The 23113-nt window shown below is 48.4% G+C and overlaps 1 protein-coding gene across 2 annotated transcripts in view; it reads right to left on the bottom strand.

The window, feature by feature from the left end:
* LOC139539438 (calmodulin-regulated spectrin-associated protein 2-like) overlaps positions 1–23113 on the bottom strand; it is a 90049-nt gene that overhangs the window by 27783 nt on the left and 39153 nt on the right. For both annotated transcript variants that reach the window (XM_071342394.1, XM_071342396.1), the window contains exons 3-4: positions 19254–19418; positions 10734–10814 (exon numbers count right to left, since the gene is read on the bottom strand). In XM_071342394.1, the coding sequence (XP_071198495.1) occupies positions 10734–10814; positions 19254–19418 (246 nt within the window). The remainder of the gene's footprint in view (positions 1–10733; positions 10815–19253; positions 19419–23113) is intronic.

Here is a 23113-nt window from a genome sequence, read left to right as displayed (position 1 = left end):
ATTTTTTACATAATGTTGTCGCTACCATCTCTTATGACTGAAAATAACTTCTGGACATCAGCACTGCGATTAATCACCATGGACCAGCAGAATCCTTTTTTCCCTTTAACGAGTCTGACGAGCCCGACCTGAATGATATACTGCTTTCTCAGGAACAGGCCCACATCCCCGTGATTTGTGTGAAGAGGAGGCGGAGAAAAAGGGGCCGGAGGGCGGGCTGCCTTCTGAGAATTTGAATAAACCCCAACTCCCTTCCATTCTGCTAGCAAACATGCAATCTTTGGACAATAAAATAGGTGACCTACGCGTAAGATTAAATTACCAACGGGACATTCAAAACTGTAACATCTTATGCTTCACGGAGTGGTGGCTGAACGACGACACTATCAACATACAGCTGGTTATACGCTGTACCGGCAGGATAGAACAGCCACGTCTGGTAAGACAAGGGGCGGCGGACAATGCATTTTTGTAAATAACAGCTGGTGCACGATATCTAAGGAAGTCTCGAGCTATTGCTCGCCTTAGGTAGAGTATCTCATGATAAGCTGTAGACCACACTATCTACCTAGAGAGTTTTCATCTGTATTTGTCGTAGCTGTTTACATACCACCACAGCATTTGAATAAAAATTTTAAAAAAATGTTTATTTAACTAGGCAAGTCAGTTAAGAAGAAATTCTTATTTACAATGACGGCCTAGAAACAGTGGGTTAACCGCCTTGTTCAGGGGCAGAACAACATATATTTACCTTGTCAGCTCGGGGATTCAATCCAGCAACCTTTTTGTTACTGGCCCAACACTACAACCACTAGGCTACCTGCCGCCCCGACGAATAAGCTGTATTCCGCCATTAGCAAACAAGAATACGCTCACCGAGATGCGGCGCTCCTAGTAGCCGGGGACTTTTTAATGCAGGGAAACTTAAATCTGTTTTACCAAATTTCTATCAGCATGTTAAATGTGCAACCAGAGGGAAAAAACTCTGGACCACCTTTACTCCACACACAGAGACGCGTACAGCTCTCCCTTGCCCTCCACTCTCCCTTGCCCTCCAAATCTGACCATAATTCTATCCCCCTGATTCCTGCTTACAAGCAAAAATTCAAGCAGGAAGCACCAGTGTCTCGGTCAATAAAAAAGTGGTCAGATGAAGCAGATGCTAATCTACAGGACTGTTTTACTAGCACAGACTGAAATATGTTACGGGATTCCTCTGATGGCATTGAGGAGTACACCACATCCGTCATTGGCTTCATCGATGACGTCGTCCCCACAGTGACCGTACGTACATACCCCAACCAGAAGCCATGGATTACAGGCAACATCCGCACTGAGCTAAAGGCTAGAGCTGCCGTTTCAAGGAGCGGGACTCTAACCCGGAAGCTTATAAGAAATCCTGCTATGCCCACCGACGAACCATCAAAAAGACAAAGCTTCAATACAGGACGAAGATCGAATTGTACTACACCGGCTCTGACGCTCGTCGGATGTGACAGGGCTTGCAAACCATTACAGACTACAAAAGGAAGCACAGCCAAGAGCTGCCCAGTGACACAAACCTAACAGACAAGCTTAACTACTTCTATGCTCACTTCGAGGCAAATAACACTTAAACATGCATGAGAGCACTAGCTGTTCCGGAAGACTGTGTGATCACGCTCTCCGCAGCTGATGTGAGTAAGACCTTGAAACAGGTCAACATTCACAAGGCCGCAGGGCCAGACGGATTACCAGGATGTGTACTGCGAGCGTGCGCTGACCTACTGGTAAGTGTCTTCACTGACCTTTTCAACCTCTCCCTGTCCGAGTCTGTAATACCAACATGTATTAAGCAGACCACCATAGTGTTCTTTGGGACAGGGACTAAGGAAACTTGCCTAAATTACTACTGACCCGTAGCACTCACGTCTGTAATCATGAAGTGCTTTGAAAGACTGGTCATAGCTCACATCAACACCATTATCCCAGAAACCCCAGACCCACTCCAATTTGCATACTGCCCCAACAGATCCACAGATGATGCAATCTCTATTGCACCCCACACTGCCCTTTCCCGCCTGGACAAAAGGAACACCTATGTGAAAATGCTATTAATTGACTACAGCTCAGCGTACAGCTCAACACCATAGTGCCCTCAAAGCTCATCAATAAGCTTAGGACCCTAGGACTAAACACCTACCTCTGCAACTGGATCCTGGACTTCCTGACGGGCCGCCCCCAGGTGGTAAGGGTAGGTAACAACACATCCGCCACGCTGATCCTCAACACAGGGGCCCCTCAGGGGTGTGTGCTCAGTCCCCTCCTGTACTCATTTACATTTACATTTAAGTCATTTAACAGACGCTCTTATCCAGAGCGACTTACAAATTGGTGCATTCACCTTATGATATCCAGTGGAACAACCACTTTACAATAGTGCATCTAACTCTTTTAAGGGGGAGGGGGGGTTAGAAGGATTACTTTATCCTATCCTAGGTATTCCTTAAAGAGGTGGGGTTTCAGGTGTCTCCGGAAGGTGGTGATTCACTCATAACTGCATGGCCAGGTACGACTCCAATACCATTATCAAGTTTGCCGATGACACAACAGTGGTAGGCCTGATCACCGACAAGGACGAGACAACCTATAGGGAGGAGGTCAGAGACCTGACCATGTGGTGCCAGAACAACAACCTCTCCCTCAACGTGATCAAGACTAAGGAGATGATTGGAAAAAGAGGACCGAGCACGCCCCCATTCTCATTGAGGGGGCTGCAGTGGAGCAGGTTGAGAGCTTCAAGTTCATTGGTGTCCACATCACCAACAAACTGACATGGTCCAAGCACACCAAGACAGTTGTGAAGAGGGCACGACAAAACCTATTTCCCCCCAGGAGACTGAAAAGATTTGGCATGGGTCCTCAGATCCTCAAAAGGATCTACAGCTGCACCATCGAGGGCATCCTGACTGGTTGCATCCCTGCCTGGAATGTCAACTGCTTGGCCTCCGACCACAAGGTGGTACAGAGGGTAGTACGAACAGCCCAGTACATCACTGGGGTCAAGCTTCCTGCCATCCAGGACCTCTATACCAGGCGGTGTCAGAGGAAGGCCCTAAAAATTGTCAAAGACTCCAGCCACCCTAGCCATACACTGTTTTCCCTTCTACCGCACGGCAAGCGGTACCGGAGCACCAAGTCTAAGTCCAAGAGGCTTCTAAACAGATTCTACCCGCAAGCCATAAGACTCCTGAACACCTAATCAAATGGCTACCCACTATTTGCATTGAACCCCCTTTTATACCACTGCTACTCTCTGTTGTTATCATCTATGCATAGTCACTTGAATATCTCTAGCTACATGCAAATATTACCTAACCGGTGCCCCCACACATTGACTCTGTACCGGTACCCCCCCTGTATATAGTCTCGCTATTGTTATTTTACTGCTGCTCTTTAAATTACTTGTATTTCTTATTCTTACCCGTATTTTTAAAAACGGCATTGTTGTTTAGGGGATCGTAAGTAAGCATTTCACTTTAAGGTCTACACCTGTAGTATTCGGCGTATGTGACAAATAAAATAAAATAAATATGATTTGATTTCTAGGTTTGAGAAAACGAAGCTACTGGTCAGCCCAGTATTACACTATGAATTAGATGACTTTGAAGACAAGTGTGTAAGTACTGCTCCGATTGGGCAGCGACTGCTTTCTTCAAAGACCAACTGTCAACGGTAGCAAAAACAATTAAGCTACAGTACATTTTTTGAATTTTGCAGTTCCAGGTTGATGGAAAGGTCAGTTTGTTACATTCCCTGACTGAATGACATCAAAGGCTCTCAATAAGAGATATGTGACTCACTTAGCCAGAGTGAATTTACCAACGCGCCCTATCTAGGACTCTTAGTGAAGAAGATGATTAGAAGGTAGAATTTCATTGAAGGGTGAATCAGTTGATCACACTCATCTATCGTAGTATTGGCTGAAGAACTTATTCAGCTACATCCATGGCGGTCTTGAAAAGTCTCCCTAAACCATGTTACTGATCAAATACTAATTAGAAGGGATGGTTTGATGGTTTCAAACCAATTATATTTTCTGCTTTCAATTATTCAAGTTGTGCTTTTTAACCCAGAATAAAAACAGGCTTAACATTTGGTACTGGTGGTAACAGGAGGATGGGGAATTTGTGTATGTGTGTGTGGGGGGTGGGGGGGTGTTATGGTTGGCATGTCCCAACAATGTCCGAGAAGGCTATAGGGCAGGGCTATGAAAGGCTGTAGGGCAGGGCTATGGCAGGCTATAGGGCAGGGCTATGGCAGGCTATAGGGCAGGGCTATGGAAGGCTATAGGGCAGGGCTATGGGAGGCTATAGGGCAGGGCTATGGCAGGCTATAGGGCAGGGCTATGGCAGGCTATAGGGCAGGGCTATGGCAGGCTATAGGGCAGGGCTATGGGAGGCTATGGGGCAGGGCTATGGGAGGCTATAGGGCAGGGCTATGGGAGGCTATAGGGCAGGGCTATGGGAGGCTATAGGGCAGGGCTATGGGAGGCTATAGGGCAGGGCTATGGGAGGCTATAGGGCAGGGCTATGGGAGGCTATAAGGCAGGGCTATGGGAGGCTATAGGGCAGGGCTATGGAAGGCTATAGGGCAGGGCTATGGGAGGCTATAGGGCAGGGCTATGGGAGGCTATAGGGCAGGGCTATGGGAGGCTATAGGGCAGGGCTATGGGAGGCTATAGGGCAGGGCTATGGAAGGCTATAGGGCAGGGCTATGGGAGGCTATAGGGCAGGGCTATGGAAGGCTATAGTGCAGGGCTATGGGAGGCTATAGGGCAGGGCTATGGGAGGCTATAGGGCAGGGCTATGGGAGGCTATAGGGCAGGGCTATGGGAGGCTATAGGGCAGGGCTATGGAAGGCTATAGGGCAGGGCTATGGGAGGCTATGGGGCAGGGCTATGGAAGGCTATAGGGCAGGGCTATGGGAGGCTATAGGGCAGGGCTATGGGAGGCTATAGGGCAGGGCTATGGGAGGCTATAGGGCAGGGCTATGGGAGGCTATAGGGCAGGGCTATGGGAGGCTATAGGGCAGGGCTATGGGAGGCTATGGGGCAGGGCTATAGGGGAGGGCTAAATTGGGGATAACACACAGCAAAGATAGAGCTAGCCAAGACTACCATTAAAACCCCTTTAAGGAGCCCTTAGGCTTGGTCCTAATCCCAACCGTCCACCACATCAATCAACTTGCTGTCCTCCAAAAAGACATGTTCAATTTATCCTGCACAGATTTGCAACTTAAAAGGATTACTTCTGTGTTTTACTCTGCCCTGCCATTGCCTTCGCATTGACCATCAGTGTCTGTTTGGTTTCGCAGCGTACTGTGCTGCAGCTTAAAATAAAACCTGGGTCACCCTAGTCAGCTTTTCTTTGTCCCGATGACTGCAGCACATCTGTCCGTGGAGGGTACACGGCCCTGAACGAAACCAGCGACTCAAAGAGCGGGACAGATTTTGGGAGCTATTGGAGCTAGTATCTAGGTCACAGTGCCGGGGGAGGGAGGGAGGGAGAGAGAGAGAGAGAGAGAGAGAGAGAGAGAGAGAGAGAGAGAGGAGAGAGAGAGAGGAGAGAGAGAGAGAGGAGATAGAAGAGAGAGAGAGGGGAGAGCGAGAGAGGAGAAATGAGGAGAGAGAGAGAGAGAGAGTGTGTGCGTGTATGTACGTGCATATATGTGTGTGCGTTCTGTGTTGATGGGGGGGGTTAATAACCCTTACTTAATCTATGTGTCATCTAGTGGCTGGAACATAGCAGTGGCAGGAACATAGCAGTGGCAGGAGCCTAGCAGTGGCAGGAGCCTAGGAGTGGCAGGAGTCTAGCAGTGGCAGGAGCCTAGGAGTGGCAGGAGCCTAGCAGTGGCAGGAGCCTAGCAGTGGCAGGAGCCTAGCAGTGGCAGGAGCCTAGCAGTGGCAGGAGCCTAGCAGAGCAGCCTGGAGCCTAGCATAGCAGCCTGGAGCCTAGCATAGCAGCCTGGAGCCTAGCATAGCAGCCTGGCTGGAGCCTAGCATAGCAGCCTGGCTGGAGCCTAGCATAGCAGCCTGGCTGGAGCCTAGCATAGCAGCCTGGCTGGAGCCTAGCATAGCAGCCTGGCTGGAGCCTAGCATAGCAGCCTGGCTGGAGCCTAGCATAGCAGCCTGGCTGGAGCCTAGCATAGCAGCCTGGCTGGAGCCTAGCATAGCAGCCTGGCTGGAGCCTAGCATAGCAGCCTGGCTGGAGCCTAGCATAGCAGCCTGGCTGGAGCCTAGCAGTGGCTGGAGCCTAGCAGTGGCTGGAGCCTAGCAGTGGCTGGAGCCTAGCAGTGGCTGGAGCCTAGCAGTGGCAGGAGCCTAGGAGTGGCTGGAGCCTAGCAGTGGCTGGAGTCTAGCAGTGGCTGGAGCCTAGCAGTGGCAGGAGCCTAGCAGTAGCCTAGCAGTGGCAGGAGCCTAGCAGTGGCTGGAGTCTAGCAGTGGCAGGAGCCTAGCAGTGGCAGGAGCCTAGCAGTGGCTGGAGCCTAGCAGTGGCTGGAGCCTAGCAGTGGCAGGAGCCTAGCAGTGGCAGGAGCCTAGCAGTAGCCTAGCAGTGGCAGGAGCCTAGCAGTGGCTAGAGCCTAGCAGTGGCTGGAGCCTAGCAGTGGCAGGAGCATAGCAGTGGCAGGAGCCTAGCAGTGGCAGGAGCCTAGCAGTGGCAGGAGCCTAGCAGTGGCTGGAGCCTAGCAGTGGCTGGAGCCTAGCAGTGGCAGGAGCCTAGCAGTGGATAGAGCCTAGCAGTGGCTGGAGCCTAGCAGAGCAGCCTGGAGCCTAGCAGAGCAGCCTGGAGCCTAGCATAGCAGCCTGGAGCCTAGCATAGCAGCCTGGAGCCTAGCATAGCAGCCTGGAGCCTAGCATAGCAGCCTGGAGCCTAGCATAGCAGCCTGGAGCCTAGCATAGCAGCCTGGAGCCTAGCATAGCAGCCTGGCTGGAGCCTAGCATAGCAGCCTGGAGCCTAGCATAGCAGCCTGGCTGGAGCCTAGCATAGCAGCCTGGCTGGAGCCTAGCAGCGGCTGGAGCCTAGCAGCGGCAGGAGCCTAGCAGCGGCAGGAGCCTAGCAGCGGCAGGAGCCTAGCAGCGGCAGGAGCCTAGCAGTGGCAGGAGCCTAGCAGGGGCTGGAGCCTAGCAGGGACTGGAGCCTAGCAGTGGCTAGAGCCTAGCAGGGGCTGGAGCCTAGCAGTTTAAAAAAATACATATTTCACCTTTATTTAACCAGGTAGGCCAGTTGAGAACAAGTTCTCATTTACAACTGCGACCTGGCCAAGATAAAGCAAAGCAGTATGACACAAAACACAACAACAGAGTTACACATGGAATAAATAAACGTACAGTCAATAACACAATAGAAAAAGTCTATATACAGTGTGTGCAAATGGCGTGAGGAGGTAAGGCAATAAATAGGCCATAGTAGTGAAGTAATTACAATTTAGCAAATTAACACTGGAGTGATAGATGTGCAGATGATGATGTGCAAGTAGAAATATTGGTGTGCAAGAGAAAGTATAAAAAAAGTAAATAAAAACAATATGGGGATGAGGTAAGTAGATTGGATGGGCTATTTACAGATGGGCTGTGTACAGCTGCAGCGATCGGTAAGCTGCTCAGATAGCTGATGGTTAAAGTTAGTGTGGGAGATATAAGTCTCCAACTTCAGTGATTTTTGCAATTCGTTCCAGTCACAGGCAGCAGAGAACTGGAAGGAAAGGTAGCCAAATGAGGTGTTGGCTTTGGGGATGACCAGTGAGATATACCTGCTAGAGCGCGTGCTACGGGTGGGTGTTGTTATCGTGACCAGTGAGCTGAGATAAGGCGGAGCTTTACCTAGCATAAACTTATAGATGACCTGGAGCCAGTGGGTCTGGCGACGATTATGAAGCGTGGGCCAGCCGACGAGAGCATACAGGTCGCAGTGGCGGGTGGTATAAGGGGCTTTGGTGACAAAACGGATGGCACTGTGATAGACTACATCCAATTTGCTTAGTAGAGTAGTGGAGGCTATTTTATAAATTACATCGCCGAAGTCGAGGATCGGTAGGATAGTCAGTTTTACGAGGGTAAGTTTGGCGGCGTGAGTGAAGGAGGCTTTGTTGCGAAATAGGAAGCCAATTCTAGATTTAATTTTGAATTGGAGATGCTTAATATGAGTCTGGAAGGAGAGTTTACAGTCTAGCCAGACACCTAGGTATTTGTAGTTGTCCACATATTCTAGGTCAGAACCGTCCAGAGTAGTGATGCTAGTCGGACGGGAGGGTGCGGGCAGCGATTGGTTGAAAAGCATGAACTTAGTTTTACTAGCATTTAAAAGCAGTTGGAGGCCACGGAAGGAGTGTTGTATGGCATTGAAGCTCGTTTGGAGGTTTGTTAGCACAGTTTCCAAAGGGCCAGATGTATACAGAATGGTGTCGTCTGCGTAGAAGTGGATCAGGGAATTACCAGCAGCAAGAGCGACATCGTTGATATATACAGAGAAAAGAGTCGGCCCGAGAATTGAACCCTGTGGTAGCCCCATAGAGTCTGCCAGAGGTCCGGACAACAGGCCCTCCGGTTTGACACACTGAACTATCTGAGAAGTATTTGGGGAACCAGGCGAGCCAGTCATTTGAGAAACCAAGGCTGTTGAGTCTGCCAATAAGAATACGGTGATTGACAGAGTCGAAAGCCTTGGCCAGATCGATGAAGACGGCTGCACAGTACTGTCTTTTATCGATGACGGTTATGATATCATTTACTACCTTGAGCGTGGATGAGGTGCACCCGTGATCAGCTCAGAAACCGAATTGCACAGCGGGGAAGGTACGGTGGGATTCGAAATGGACAGTGATCTTCTGTTTGTTAACTTGGCTTTCGAAGACCTTAGATAGGCAGGGCAAGATGGATATAGGTCTATAACAGTTTGGGTCTAGAGTGTCACCCCCTTTGAAGAGGGGGATGACTGTGGCAGCTTTCCAATCTTTAGGGATCTCGGACGATACGAAAGAGGTTGAACAGACTGGTAATAGGGGTTGCAACAATGGCGGCGGATAATTTTAGAAAGAGAGGGTGCAGATTGTCTAGCCCGGCTGATTTGTACGGGTTCAGGTTTTGCAGCTCTTTCAGAACATCTGTTATCTGAATTTGGGTGAAGGAGAAGCAGGGGAGGCTTGGGCAAGTAGCTGCAGGGGGTGCGGAGCTGTTGGCCGGGGTTTGGGTAGCCAGGAGGAAAGCATGGCCAGCCGTAGAGAAATGCTTATTGAAATTATTATTATCGTGGATATAATCGGTGGTGACAGTGTTTCCTAGCCTCAGTGTATGGGCAGCTGGGAGTGGCTGGAGCCTAGCAGTGGATGGCAAATGAAGAGCTGAGTTCTATCAGATCATCACAGTCTGTGAGTGGCCCTGGGTTAGGGCTGCTACTGTTGAAGTTGTTCTTTCTCCTTTTCCCTATCCCTGCCGTTAGTGTTGTCCCTATCTTTCCCCAATGGGTGTTCAGCTAAGGGACAGCTCTGTTCTGGGGCCAATGGGTGTCCAGCCCAGGGACAGCTCTGTTCTGGGGCCAATGGGTGTCCAGCCCAGGGACAGCTCTGGGACAGTTGTGTTCAATTCAGGCATGTGGGGGAGCAGGAGACTGCCTCTGTACACTGACAGCTCACATCAGCATCAAACAGCAGCTATCTTCACTTCTAGACAGGGTGGAGTGGGGAACGAACACACACACACCAGCCAGCCAGCCGACCAGGACAAGTTGATAAAACATGTCTAGATGGGCACGCAAAGAAGAGAGGAGAGACGTTGGATGGGATGGGGGGAGAAGAGAGGAAGGGGAGAGAAAAGGAAGAGGGAAATGAGAGGAGAGGAGATGAGGGAAAGAAGGGGAGGAGATGAGGGAAGAGGAAGGAAAGAAGATGACATCAACTTGCCAGTTGTGCTGTGTCAGAGGCCATGTTACCATGTCAACCCTGCTGCTCAGCCAACCATAAAACTGAACCAGCCTGCCTGATGACATGATTGTTCAGAGCCAAAGAGCATGATTCATCTGGCACATCAACCTGTCATATGGCATTAGAGAAGCCTCACGTAGCATGTTTTATGAAACACGCTAGCTAGACGCAACAACTCATAGATAGGTTAGTCTGCTTCCTGTTTGACCTGTGTGTCCCCAGACTAAATGACTTGTCTTGTAAGTAGCATTGAAAGGACTTGACGTAACATTTTTCACTGTGTGGGGTGTGTGAAGAAAGTACAGGAGAGAAAGTAGTCTGGTCCCAGATCAGCTTGTGCCAATGGGGCTTGACAATAAACAGAGGAGTTGGCAGGACACCACAAACAGATCTGGGACCAAGCTGAGCAAGGGCATTGCACAGAAATATCATGCTGTTCATGTTGACAAAGAGCTTGCCTGGTGCTGCTATAACATAAAATATAAACATTGAGGCTTAAATATGGAATGATATTAGTGACAGCAGAGATTGAATTTGATTTCAATAATTTTCCATTTGTATTCAAAAATTGAATTCAAATTCAACAGTTTTGAATCTGTATTGCACAAATGATTGATGATCAATGATTAAATGCATACATTGAATTTGAAACAAGTGCATATCTAACTGTAAGACCTGGTCATTGAAAATGTAGAAGATGCTCCTAAAACCAGAATAAAAAGATGGAGTGGGTAGGAAAGAAGGACTAAGAAGAGAGGAGAGGAGGAGACACTCACCCCTGGCCTGCCAACAGGCTCAGCACTCTGCCTTTTTCTCCTCCGCTCCTGACCAATGATATCCTTCAAATACTCATTTACCTGATTAAAAAGAGGGAGAGAAAAAGTTAATTATCTTGTTAATTGGAGGGCTTCCGTGACCTTTGACTGTTCAGAATCTTGTTTTACCACAATCCATTGCCAACAAAATATGTTTCTCTTAGTTCTGCTATTATGGTATTTAACCTTTTTTATTTTCTTACTGTCATGTAAGATATGTCACAACTATGATTTTAAGAAAGGTTTACAAAAGTCCCATCAAAAGCTTACAAACCTTCCAGCAATTTGACTTGCCTAGTTAAATAAAAGGTGAAATAAAATAAAATAAATAAAAATGTCCCTGTAGTTGAAAGATACATTATTGGAGTTCAAAGGTTATCCACGTCTGCAGTGTGCCACATGCTTTCCCCGAAACATTCCATGACAACACCAGTTATTGTGTGTGTGTGTGTGTGTGTGTGTGTCATGTGTCTATATGATTATCCAAAATTAATCTAAAATCGGCTTCCTATTTCACAACAAAGCGTCCTTCACTCATGCTGCCAAACATACCCTCGTAAAACTGACCATCCTATCGATCCTTGACTTCATTTACAAAATAGCCTCCACTACTCTACTCAGCAAATTGGATGCAGTCGATCACAGTGCCATCCGTTTTGTCACCGAAGCCCCATATACTACCCACCACTGCGACCTGTATGCTGTCGTTGGCTGGCCCTCGCTTCATATTCGTTGCCAAACCCACTGGCTCCAGGTCATCTATTAGTCTCTGCTAGGTAAATACCCACCTTATCTCAGCTCACTGGTCACCATAGCAACACCCACCCGTAGCACGCGCTCCAGCAGGTATATTTCACTGGTCACCCCCAAAGCCAATTCCTCCTTCGGCCGCCTTTCCTTCCAGTTCTCTGCTGCCAATGACTGGAACAAATTGCAAAAATCACTGAAGCTGGAGAATCATATCTTTCTCACTAACTTCAAGCACCAGATGTCAGAGCAGCTCACAGATCACTGCACCTGTACATAGTCCATCTGTAAATAGCCCATCCAACTACCTCATCCCCATACTGCATTTATTTATTTAGCTCCTTTGCACCCCAGTATCTCTACTTGCACATTCATATTCTGCACATCTATCACTCCAGTGTTTAATTGCTAAATTGTAATTATTTTGCCTGTATGGCCTATTTATTGCCTACCTCCCTTATCTTACTTCATTTGCACACACTGTATATAACTTTTTTCTAGTGTATTATTGACTGTATGTTTGTTTATTCCATGTGTAACTCTGTGTTGTTGTTTGTGTCGCACTGCTTTGCTTCATCTTGGCCAGGTCGCAGTTGTAAATGAGAACTTGTTCTCAACTAGCCTACCTGTAAGGCCCAGTACAACCCAGTACAGAGTAAGGCCCAGTACAGAGGAATGTAAGGCCCAGTACAGCCCAGTACAGAGGAATGTAAGGCCCAGTACAATCCAGTACAGAGGAATGTAAGGCCCAGTACAACCCAGTACAGAGAAATGTAAGGCCCAGTACAGAGGAATGTAAGGCCCAGTACAGCCCAGTACAGAGGAATGTAAGGCCCAGTACAACCCAGTACAGTGGAATGTAAGGCCCAGTACAGAGGAATGTAAGGCCCAGTACAGCCCAGTACAGAGGAATGTAAGGCCCAGTACAGAGGAATGTAAGGCCCAGTACAGCCCAGTACAGAGGAATGTAAGGCCCAGTACAGAGGAATGTAAGGCCCAGTACAACCCAGTACAGAAGAATGTAAGGCCCAGTACAGAGGATTGTAAGGCCCAGTACAGAGGAATGTAAGGCCCAGTACAGAGGAATGTAAGGCCCAGTACAGAGGAATGTAAGGCCCAGTACAGCCCAGTACAGAGGAATATAAGGCCCAGTACAACCCAGTACAGAGGAATGTAAGGCCCAGTACAGAGGAATGTAAGACCCAGTACAGCCCAGTACAGTGGAATGTAAGGCCCAGTACAGCCCAGTACAGATGAATGTAAGGCCCAGTACAACCCAGTACAGAGGAATGTAAGGCCCAGTACAACCCAGTACAGAGGAATGTAAGGCCCAGTACAGTGGAATGTAAGGCCCAGTACAGAGGAATGTAAGGCCCAGTACAGCCCAGTACAGAGGAATGTAAGGCCCAGTACAGAGGAAGGTAAGGCCCAGTACAACTCAGTACAGAGGAATGTAAGGCCCAGTACAGAGGATTGTAAGGCCCAGTACAGAGGAAAGTAAGGCCCAGTACAGAGGAATGTAAGGCCCAGTACAGCCCAGTACAGAGGAATGTAAGGCCCAGTACAACCCAGTACAGAGAAATGTAAGGCCCAGTACAACCCAGTACAGAGGAATGTAAGACCCAGTACAGAGGAATGTAAGGCCCAGTACAAACCAGTACAGAGGAATGTAAGGCCCAGTGCAGAGGATTGTAAGGCCCAGTACAGAGGAATGTAAGGCCCAGTGCAGAGGATTGTAAGGCCCAGTACAGAGGATTGTAAGGCCCAGTACAGAGGATTGTAAGGCCCAGTACAACCCAGTACAGAGGAATGTAAGGCCCAGTGCAGAGGATTGTAAGGCCCAGTACAGAGGAATGTAAGACCCAGTACAGAGGAATGTAAGGCCCAGTACAACCCAGTACAGAGGAATGTAAGGCCCAGTGCAGAGGATTGTAAGGCCCAGTACAGAGGATTGTAAGGCCCAGTACAGAGGATTGTAAGGCCCAGTACAACCCAGTACAGAGGATTGTAAGGCCCAGTGCAGAGGAATGTAAAGACCTAGTACAGCCCAGTACAGAGGAATGTAAGGCCCAGTACAGAAGAATGTAAGGCCCAGTACAGAGAAATGTAAGGCCCAGTACAGAGGAATGTAAAGACCTAGTACAGCCCAGAACAGAGGAATGTAAGGCCCAGTACAGAGGAATGTAAGGCCCAGTACAGAGGAATGTAAGGCCCAGTACAGAGGAATGTAAGGCCCAGTACAGAGGAATGTAAGGCCCAGTACAGAGGAATGTAAGGCCCAGTACAGCCCAGTACAGAGGAATGTAAGGCCCAGTACAACCCAGTACAGAGAAATGTAAGGCCCAGTACAACCCAGTACAGAGGAATGTAAGACCCAGTACAGAGGAATGTAAGGCCCAGTACAACCCAGTACAGAGGAATGTAAGGCCCAGTGCAGAGGATTGTAAGGCCCAGTACAGAGGATTGTAAGGCCCAGTACAACCCAGTACAGAGGAATGTAAGGCCCAGTGCAGAGGATTGTAAGGCCCAGTACAGAGGATTGTAAGGCCCAGTACAGAGGATTGTAAGGCCCAGTACAACCCAGTACAGAGGAATGTAAGGCCCAGTGCAGAGGATTGTAAGGCCCAGTACAGAGGAATGTAAGACCCAGTACAGAGGAATGTAAGGCCCAGTACAACCCAGTACAGAGGAATGTAAGGCCCAGTGCAGAGGATTGTAAGGCCCAGTACAGAGGATTGTAAGGCCCAGTACAGAGGATTGTAAGGCCCAGTACAACCCAGTACAGAGGATTGTAAGGCCCAGTGCAGAGGAATGTAAAGACCTAGTACAGCCCAGAACAGAGGAATGTAAGGCCCAGTACAGAAGAATGTAAGGCCCAGTACAGAGGATTGTAAGGCCCAGTGCAGAGGAATGTAAAGACCTAGTACAGCCCAGAACAGAGGAATGTAAGGCCCAGTACAGAAGAATGTAAGGCCCAGTACAGAGGAATGTAAGGCCCAGTACAGAAGAATGTAAGGCCCAGTACAGAGAAATGTAAGGCCCAGTACAGAGGAATGTAAAGACCTAGTACAGCCCAGAACAGAGGAATGTAAGGCCCAGTACATTCCAGTACCATCTATCACCACATTCTTTTGGAGAGATTGGAAACCCAAATTGGTCTACACGGAAAAGGTTCTGACCTGGTTTAGATCTTATCTGTCAGAAAGATATCAGTTTGTCTCTGTGGATGGTTTGTCTGACAAATCAACTGTAAATGTCAGTGTTCCTCAAGGCTCAGTTTTAGGACCACTTTTGTTTTCACTATATATTTTCCCTCTTGGTGATGTCATTCGGAAACATAAATGTTAACTTTCACTGCTATGCGGCTGACACACAGCTGTACATTTCGATGAAACATGGTGAAGCCCCAAAATTGCCCTCACTGGAAGCCTGTGTTTCAGACATGAGGAATCGTATGGCTGAAAACTTTCTACTTTTAAATTCGGACAAAACAGAGATGCTTGTTCTAGGTCCCAAGAAACAAAGAGATCTTCTGTTGAATCTGACAATTAATCTTGATGGTTGTACAGTCGTCTCAAATAAAACTGTGAAGGACCACAGTGTTACTCTGGACCCTGATCTCTCTTTTGATGAACATATCAAGACTGTTTCAAGGACAGCTTTTTTTTTTTTTATCTGAAACTTTCTGTCCAAACAATGATGCAGAAAAATGTATTCATGCATTTGTCACTTCTAGGTTACACTACTGCAATGCTCTACTTTCCGGCTACCTGGATAAAGCACTAAATAAACTTCAGTTAGAGCTAAACACGGCTGCTAGAATCCTGACTAGAACCAAAACATTTGATTAGCATCTCACTAACACTAAGGCAGCATCTCACTAACACTAAGGCAGCATCTCACTAACACTAAGGCAGCATCTCACTAACACTAAGGCAGCATCTCACTAACACTAAGGCAGCATCTCACTAACACTAAGGCAGCATCTCACTAACACTAAGGCAGCATCTCACTAACACTAAGGCAGCACTCACTAACACTAAGGCAGCACTCACAAACACTAAGGCAGCACTCACAAACACTAAGGCAGCACTCACAAACACTAAGGCAGCACTCACAAACACTAAGGCAGCACTCACTAACACTAAGGCAGCACTCACTAACACTAAGGCAGCACTCACTAACACTAAGGCAGCACTCACTAACACTAAGGCAGCACTCACTAACACTAAGGCAGCACTCACAAACACTAAGGCAGCACTCACAAACACTAAGGCAGCACTCACAAACACTAAGGCAGCACTCACAAACACTAAGGCAGCACTCACAAACACTAAGGCAGCACTCACAAACACTAAGGCAGCACTCACAAACACTAAGGCAGCACTCACAAACACTAAGGCAGCACTCACAAACACTAAGGCAGCACTCACAAACACTAAGGCAGCACTCACTAACACTAAGGCAGCACTCACTAACACTAAGGCAGCATCTCACTAACACTAAGGCAGCATCTCTCTAACACTAAGGCAGCATCTCACTAACACTAAGGCAGCATCTCACTAACACTAAGGCAGCATCTCACTAACACTAAGGCAGCATCTCACTAACACTAAGGCAGCATCTCACTAACACTAAGGCAGCATCTCACTAACACTAAGGCAGCATCTCACTAACACTAAGGCAGCATCTCACTAACACTAAGGCAGCATCTCACTAACACTAAGGCAGCATCTCACTAACACTAAGGCAGCATCTCACTAACACTAAGGCAGCACTCACAAACACTAAGGCAGCACTCACAAACACTAAGGCAGCACTCACAAACACTAAGGCAGCACTCACAAACACTAAGGCAGCACTCACAAACACTAAGGCAGCACTCACAAACACTAAGGCAGCACTCACAAACACTAAGGCAGCACTCACAAACACTAAGGCAGCACTCACAAACACTAAGGCAGCACTCACAAACACTAAGGCAGCACTCACAAACACTAAGGCAGCACTCACAAACACTAAGGCAGCACTCACAAACACTAAGGCAGCACTCACAAACACTAAGGCAGCACTCACAAACACTAAGGCAGCACTCACTAACACTAAGGCAGCATCTCACTAACACAGCATCTCACTAACACTAAGGCAGCATCTCACTAACACTAAGGCAGCATCTCACTAACACTAAGGCAGCATCTCACTAACACTAAGGCAGCACTCACTAACACTAAGGCAGCATCTCACTAACACTAAGGCAGCATCTCACTAACACTACGGCAGCATCTCACTAACACTAAGGCAGCATCTCACTAACACTAAGGCAGCACTCACAAACACTAAGGCAGCACTCACAAACACTAAGGCAGCACTCACAAACACTAAGGCAGCACTCACTAACACTAAGGCAGCATCTCACTAACACAGCATCTCACTAACACTAAGGCAGCATCTCACTAACACTAAGGCAGCACTCACTAACACTAAGGCAGCATCTCACTAACACTAAGGCAGCATCTCACTAACACTACGGCAGCATCTCACTAACACTAAGGCAGCATCTCACTAACACTAAGGCAGCATCTCACTAACACTAAGGCAGCATCTCACTAACAGTAAGGCAGCATCTCACTAACACTAAGGCAGCATCTCCCCGTCCCCTACATAAAGCACTATATTTGACCAGGGCCCTGTGGGACGCACCCTAACACTCCCCCCTCCACTGTCACAGAGACAGGCCCAGGGCAAGACCGCCCCCACACAGAACATGCACAGTCAGTCCCAATTTGCCCCCTAGCCTTTTCCCTTGGCCCCATCCCTTTGATTCATTTCATTTATTCATACAGGGTGGGGGGGGGGGGGGGGGGGGATCTTTTAAAATGCCAAGTGTAAATTGTGAAACACTACATTGGAATTTAAAAAAAGTTGCGCACTTCTCAGTAGACAATGTACAGATTTTCAGAGGGTGTCTTGTCCAGCAGAGGGGGAAAGAGAGGGTTGCTTGTCCTGCAGAGGGGGAAAGAGAGGGTTGCTTGTCCTGCAGAGGGGGAAAGAGAGGGTTGCTTGAAAGGGAAAGGGAGGGCTACTTGTCCTGCAGAGGGGGAAAGAGAGGGTTGCTTGTCCAGCAGAGGGGGAAAGGGAGGGTTGCTTGTCCTGCAGAGGGGGAAAGAGAGGGTTGCTTGTCCAGCAGAGGGGGAAAGGGAGGGCTACTTGTCCTGCAGAGGGGAAAAGGGAGGGTTGCTTGTCCTGCAGAGGGGGAAAGGGAGGGTTGCTTGTCCTGCAGAGGGGGAAAGGGAGGGTTGCTTGTCCTGCAGAGGGGGAAAGAGAGGGTTGCTTGTCCAGCAGAGGGGGAAAGAGAGGGTTGCTTGTCCTGCAGAGGGGAAAGAGAGGGTTGCTTGTCCAGCAGAGGGGGAAAGAGAGGGTTGCTTGTCCAGCAGAGAGGGAAAGGGAGGGTTGCTTGTCCTGCAGAGGGGGAAAGAGAGGGTTGCTTGTCCTGCAGAGGGGGAAAGAGAGGGTTGCTTGTCCTGCAGAGGGGAAAGAGAGGGTTGCTTGTCCAGCAGAGGGGGAAAGAGAGGGTTGCTTGTCCTGCAGAGGCGGAAAGAGAGGGTTGCTTGTCCTGCAGAGGGGAAAGAGAGGGTTGCTTGTCCTGAGAGGGGGAAAGAGAGGGTTGCTTGTCCTGCAGAGGGGGAAAGAGAATGTCGCTTGTCCTGCAGAGGGGGAAAGAGTGTCGCTTGTCCTGGAGAGGGGGAAAGAGTGTCGCTTGTCCTGGAGAGGGGGAAAGAGAGGGTTGCTTGTCCTGCAGAGGGGGAAAGAGAGGGTTGCTTGTCCTGGAGAGGGGGAAAGGGAGGGTTGCTTGTCCTGCAGAGGGGGAAAGGGAGGGTTGCTTGTCCAGCAGAGGGGGAAAGAGAGGGTTGCTTGTCCAGCAGAGGGGGAAAGGGAGGGTTGCTTGTCCAGCAGAGGGGGAAAGGGAGGGTTGCTTGTCCAGCAGAGGGGGAAAGAGAGGGTTGCTTGTCCAGCAGAGGGGGAAAGGGAGGGTTGCTTGTCCTGCAGAGGGGGAAAGGGAGGGCTACTTGTCCAGCAGAGGGGGAAAGAGAGGGCTACTTGTCCTGCAGAGGGGGAAAGAGAGGGTTGCTTGTCCTGCAGAGGGGGAAAGAGAGGGTTGCTTGTCCTGTAGAGGGGGAAAGGGAGGGTTGCTTGTCCTGCAGAGGGGGAAAGAGAGGGTTGCTTGTCCTGCAGAGGGGGAAAGAGAGGGTTGCTTGTCCTGCAGAGGGGGAAAGAGAGGGTTGCTTGTCCTGCAGAGGGGGAAAGAGAGGGTTGCTTGTCCTGGAGAGGCGGAAAGAGAGGGTTGCTTGTCCTGCAGAGGGGAAAGAGAGTGTCGCTTGTCCTGCAGAGGGGAAAAGAGTGTCGCTTGTCCTGCAGAGGGGGGAAGAGAGGGTTGCTTGTCCTGCAGAGGGGAAAAGAGTGTCGCTTGTCCTGGAGAGGGGGAAAGAGTGTTGCTTGTCCTGCAGAGGGGGGAAGAGAGGGTTGCTTGTCCTGTAGAGGAGCAAAGGGAGGGTTACTTGTCCTGCAGAGGGGAAAAGAGACAAACAGAAGCAAAGTAGCAAGATGCTGTGCAGTACAGCTCAGCTCAGCTCAGTAGTGTGAAAAGGGAACAAATGTATGATGCCCAGCTGGTCTAGACTGTAGGTGGTCCTATTCGTGTGTGGGTGTGTGTTAGAATGCCGTGCAGGTGCATACCTTGTTGATCCAGCTGGTCACGGCGTCCTCGGTGTCGTACGGTGTGTCTGCATCTTCGTCGTGGTGGGAGGAGTACTGGAGGACGCACGCCACCACCTTCTCCACGCTCACCGTCTCCACCGTGTACGCCATCATCAGCGTGTCCATCATCGCCAGGTGGGCACTCTGACAGGGGAAACAGGAAATGAGGTAATTGTGGATCTGAAAAGGCTTTAGTCAGTGATAATGGGGACACGTTTTCATACAGCACTAACAGACCAGGAACCGGCCATACAGCACTAACAGACCAGGAACCAGGCCATACAGCACTAACAGACCAGGAACCAGGCTGTACAGCACTAACAGACCAGGAGCCAGTATGTCCTCCAAATGTTTTTACGAGGAGTCCTACTTCCAAATATTTACAGCACATAATTATGTGCACACGCTTTGAGCTTTTCCACGGCTAACTCAATTCATCACACTTAACCTTACAATGAATGGTCCCACTGTACTAATATACTACACTGCTCAAAAAAATAACGGGAACACTTAAACAACACAATGTAACTCCAAGTCAATCACACTTCTGTGAAATCAAACTGTCCACTTAGGAAGCAACACTGATTGACAATACATTTCACATGCTGTTGTGCAAATGGAATAGACAAAAGGTGGAAATTATAGGCAATTAGCAAGACACCCCCAATAAAGGAGTGGTTCTGCAGACCACTTCTCAGTTCCTATGCTTCCTGGCTGATGTTTTGGTCACTTTTGAATGCTGGCGGTGCTTTCACTCTAGTGGTAGCATGAGACGGAGTCTACAACCCACACAAGTGGCTCAGGTAGTGCAGCTCATCCAGGATGACACATCAATGCGAGCTGTGGCAAGAAGGTTTGCTGTGTCTGTCAGCGTAGTGTCCAGAGCATGGAGGCGCTACCAGGAGACAGGCCAGTACATCAGGAGACGTGGAGGAGGCCGTAGGAGGGCAACAACCCAGCAGCAGGACCGCTACCTCCGCCTTTGTGCAAGGAGGAGCACTGCCAGAGCCCTGCAAAATGATCTCCAGCAGTCTATGACTAGGGTGGCTGGAGTTTTTGACAATTTTTAGGGCCTTCCTCTGACACCGCCTGGTATAGAGGTCCTGGATGGCGGGAAGCTTGGTCCCAGTGATGTACTGGGCCGTACGCATAACCCTCTGTGTAGTGCCTTGCCGTCGGAGGCTGAGCAGTTGCCATAACAGGCAGTGATGCAACCAGTCAGCATGCTCTCGATGGTGCAGCTGTAGAACCTTTTGAGGATCTGAGGGCCCATGCCAAATCTTTTCAGTCTCCTGAGGGGGAATAGGCTTTGTCGTGCCATCTTCACAACGGTCTTCGTGTGATTGGACCAGGATAGTTTGTTGGTGATGTGGACACCAAGGAACTTGAAGTTCTCAACCTGCTCCACTGCAGCCCTGTCGATGAGAATAGGGGCGTGCTCGGACCTCTTTTTCCTGTAGTCCACAATCAACTCCTTTGTCTTGATCACGTTGAGGGAGAGGTTGTTGTCCTGGTCTTTGACCTCCTCCCTATAGGCTGTCTCATCGTTGTTGGTGATCAGACACCGTTGTGTCATCTGCAAACTTGATATTGGAGTCGTGCCTGGCCATGCAGTCATGAGTGAACAGGGAGTACAGGAGGGGACTGAGCACACACCCCTGAGGGGCCCCCGAGTTGATGATCAGCGTGGCGGATGTGTTGTTACCTACCCTTTCCACCTGGGGGCGGCCCATCAGGAAGTCCAGGATCCAGTTGCAGAGGGAGGTGTTTAGTCCTAGGGTCCTTAGCTTAGTGATGAGCTTTGAGGGCACTATGGTGTTGAACGCTGAGCTGTAGTCAATGAAAAGCATTCTCACATAGGTGTTCCTTTTGTCCAGGTGGGAAAGGGCAGTGTGGAGTGCAATAGAAATTTGCATCATCTGTGGATCTGTTGGGGCGGTATGCAAATTGGAGTGGGTCTAGGGTTTCTGGTATAATGGTATTGATGTGAGCCATTAGGATAGTCAGTACGGCCCAGTACATCACTGGAGCCAGGCTCCCTGACATCCAGGACCTCTATAACAGGCAACGTTAGAAAAAGGCCCTAAACAATGTCAGACTCCATCCACCCAAGCAGTACCGGTGCGCCAAGTCTGGAACCAACAGGATCGCTGCTCCCGAGTGGCACGGAGGTCTAAGACACTGCATCTCAGTGCTAGAGGCTTCACTACAGTCCCTGGTTCGATTCCAGGCGGTTCCACAACAGGCTGTGATTGGGAGTCCCATAGGGCGGCGTACAATTGGCCCAGCGTCGTCTGGGTTTGGCCGGGGTAGGCCGTCATTGTAAATAATAATGTGTTCTTAACTGACTTTCCTAATTAAATAAAGGTTACATTTAAAAAAATCTATATGGCACAGTTGTCAATTTTTTGGTCTTTAAATAAAAATATATACCAGTTTCATTTATCACAATTTTGGTCTTTAATGCAGGGCCGACATACAAGTTCCTTACTTTTTCCCCTTCCACTAGATACAAGTTTCTAATTGATAACGTTTTTTTTTATCAATTAGTATATTTGAGTTTAACTACAATATTTGTGTTATTTGTTCTGTCATTTCTGGAGGATTAAACTGAAATTGCAACCAACTTTCCATGGTTTGTTTAAAAAATAAAATATATCCTGGAGATGATTTTGTTTTTAAATAACTGAAAGTGAGCGGTTGTAATCTGAATAAAAGGGAAAAAGACCATTCTTGAACACGGGGTGAGACATTCTTACTAATTTGTAAATAAAGCCAGGTTGTTATTTAGAATTATTTATTTCCGTTTTTAGAGGGAGAGAAACAAAAAGCCCACCGTGCCTATTTTTCAAAAATGTCAAGTGTAATTCCCCCATTGTATTTACCCAAGTTCTCTCTGAACTCCAGGACCACCGACAGTTTTTGTTGTTGTTGCCTGATGCAGGACTCTAGTGCCAGAGGAGAGACTCTCAGACTGAAAACGCCTCCATTAATTTACGAAAAGATAGTCAATTTGTGCCATAGTTTAGACTACCGATAGATCAGCGTTATAACTCCCCCCTTGTGATAGTGTGGTGCAATGACAGAATGACACCATCTACCACTAACGGGCATAAGCTCAAAACTTCTAAAGGAAGAACCACTGTAAATAGCTAATCCAATAGCTACACGGACTACATGCATTCACCCTTTTTTGCACTAACTCTCTTGCACACTGGACTCCTACACAGTCACACATACTGACACCCTAACACACACACACACACACACACACACACACACACACACACACACACACACACACACATAACATGCATACTGATGCCACACACACACACTTTCATACATTCGAACAGGGAATGTAACTGAGGACTTGGTGGACTGTATATTCTTTAGGCTGTGTTTTACTTGGTGTTGTCTCCCGTGATAAGGGCACCGATGACAACACAGAGAACTATGGTCGAGGTGGTATAATGCCACGGATTCAACAACGCATAGCACCGCCATCTTCAGTAGAGGGATACAACTGCTTAACGAACTCAATACCTCTAAACACTGAAATATAATGCAATACCCACATAAATGACATAACATCTGTAGAATTACAGGGCATATAAACAAAATAACAGGGGACAACAGCATTGGGCCAGTAAGCGAACGGTTGATGGTTCGAATCCCCGAGCTAACTAGGTTAAAATTCTGTCGATGAGCAAGGCACTTAACCCTAATTGCTCCTGTAAGTCGCTCTGGATGAGAGTCTCTGCTAAATGACTAAAATGTCAAATGTAAAAATGTAAATAAACATGTGAAAGATATTAAAATATGTACTTACATTTCAG

The sequence above is a fragment of the Salvelinus alpinus genome, chromosome 15 (genome assembly GCF_045679555.1).
Source record: "Salvelinus alpinus chromosome 15, SLU_Salpinus.1, whole genome shotgun sequence".
Lineage (NCBI taxonomy): Eukaryota > Metazoa > Chordata > Actinopteri > Salmoniformes > Salmonidae > Salvelinus > Salvelinus alpinus.
The sequence above is the reverse complement of the archived record's forward strand: the minus strand, read 5'-3'. Positions and strand labels throughout refer to the sequence as shown.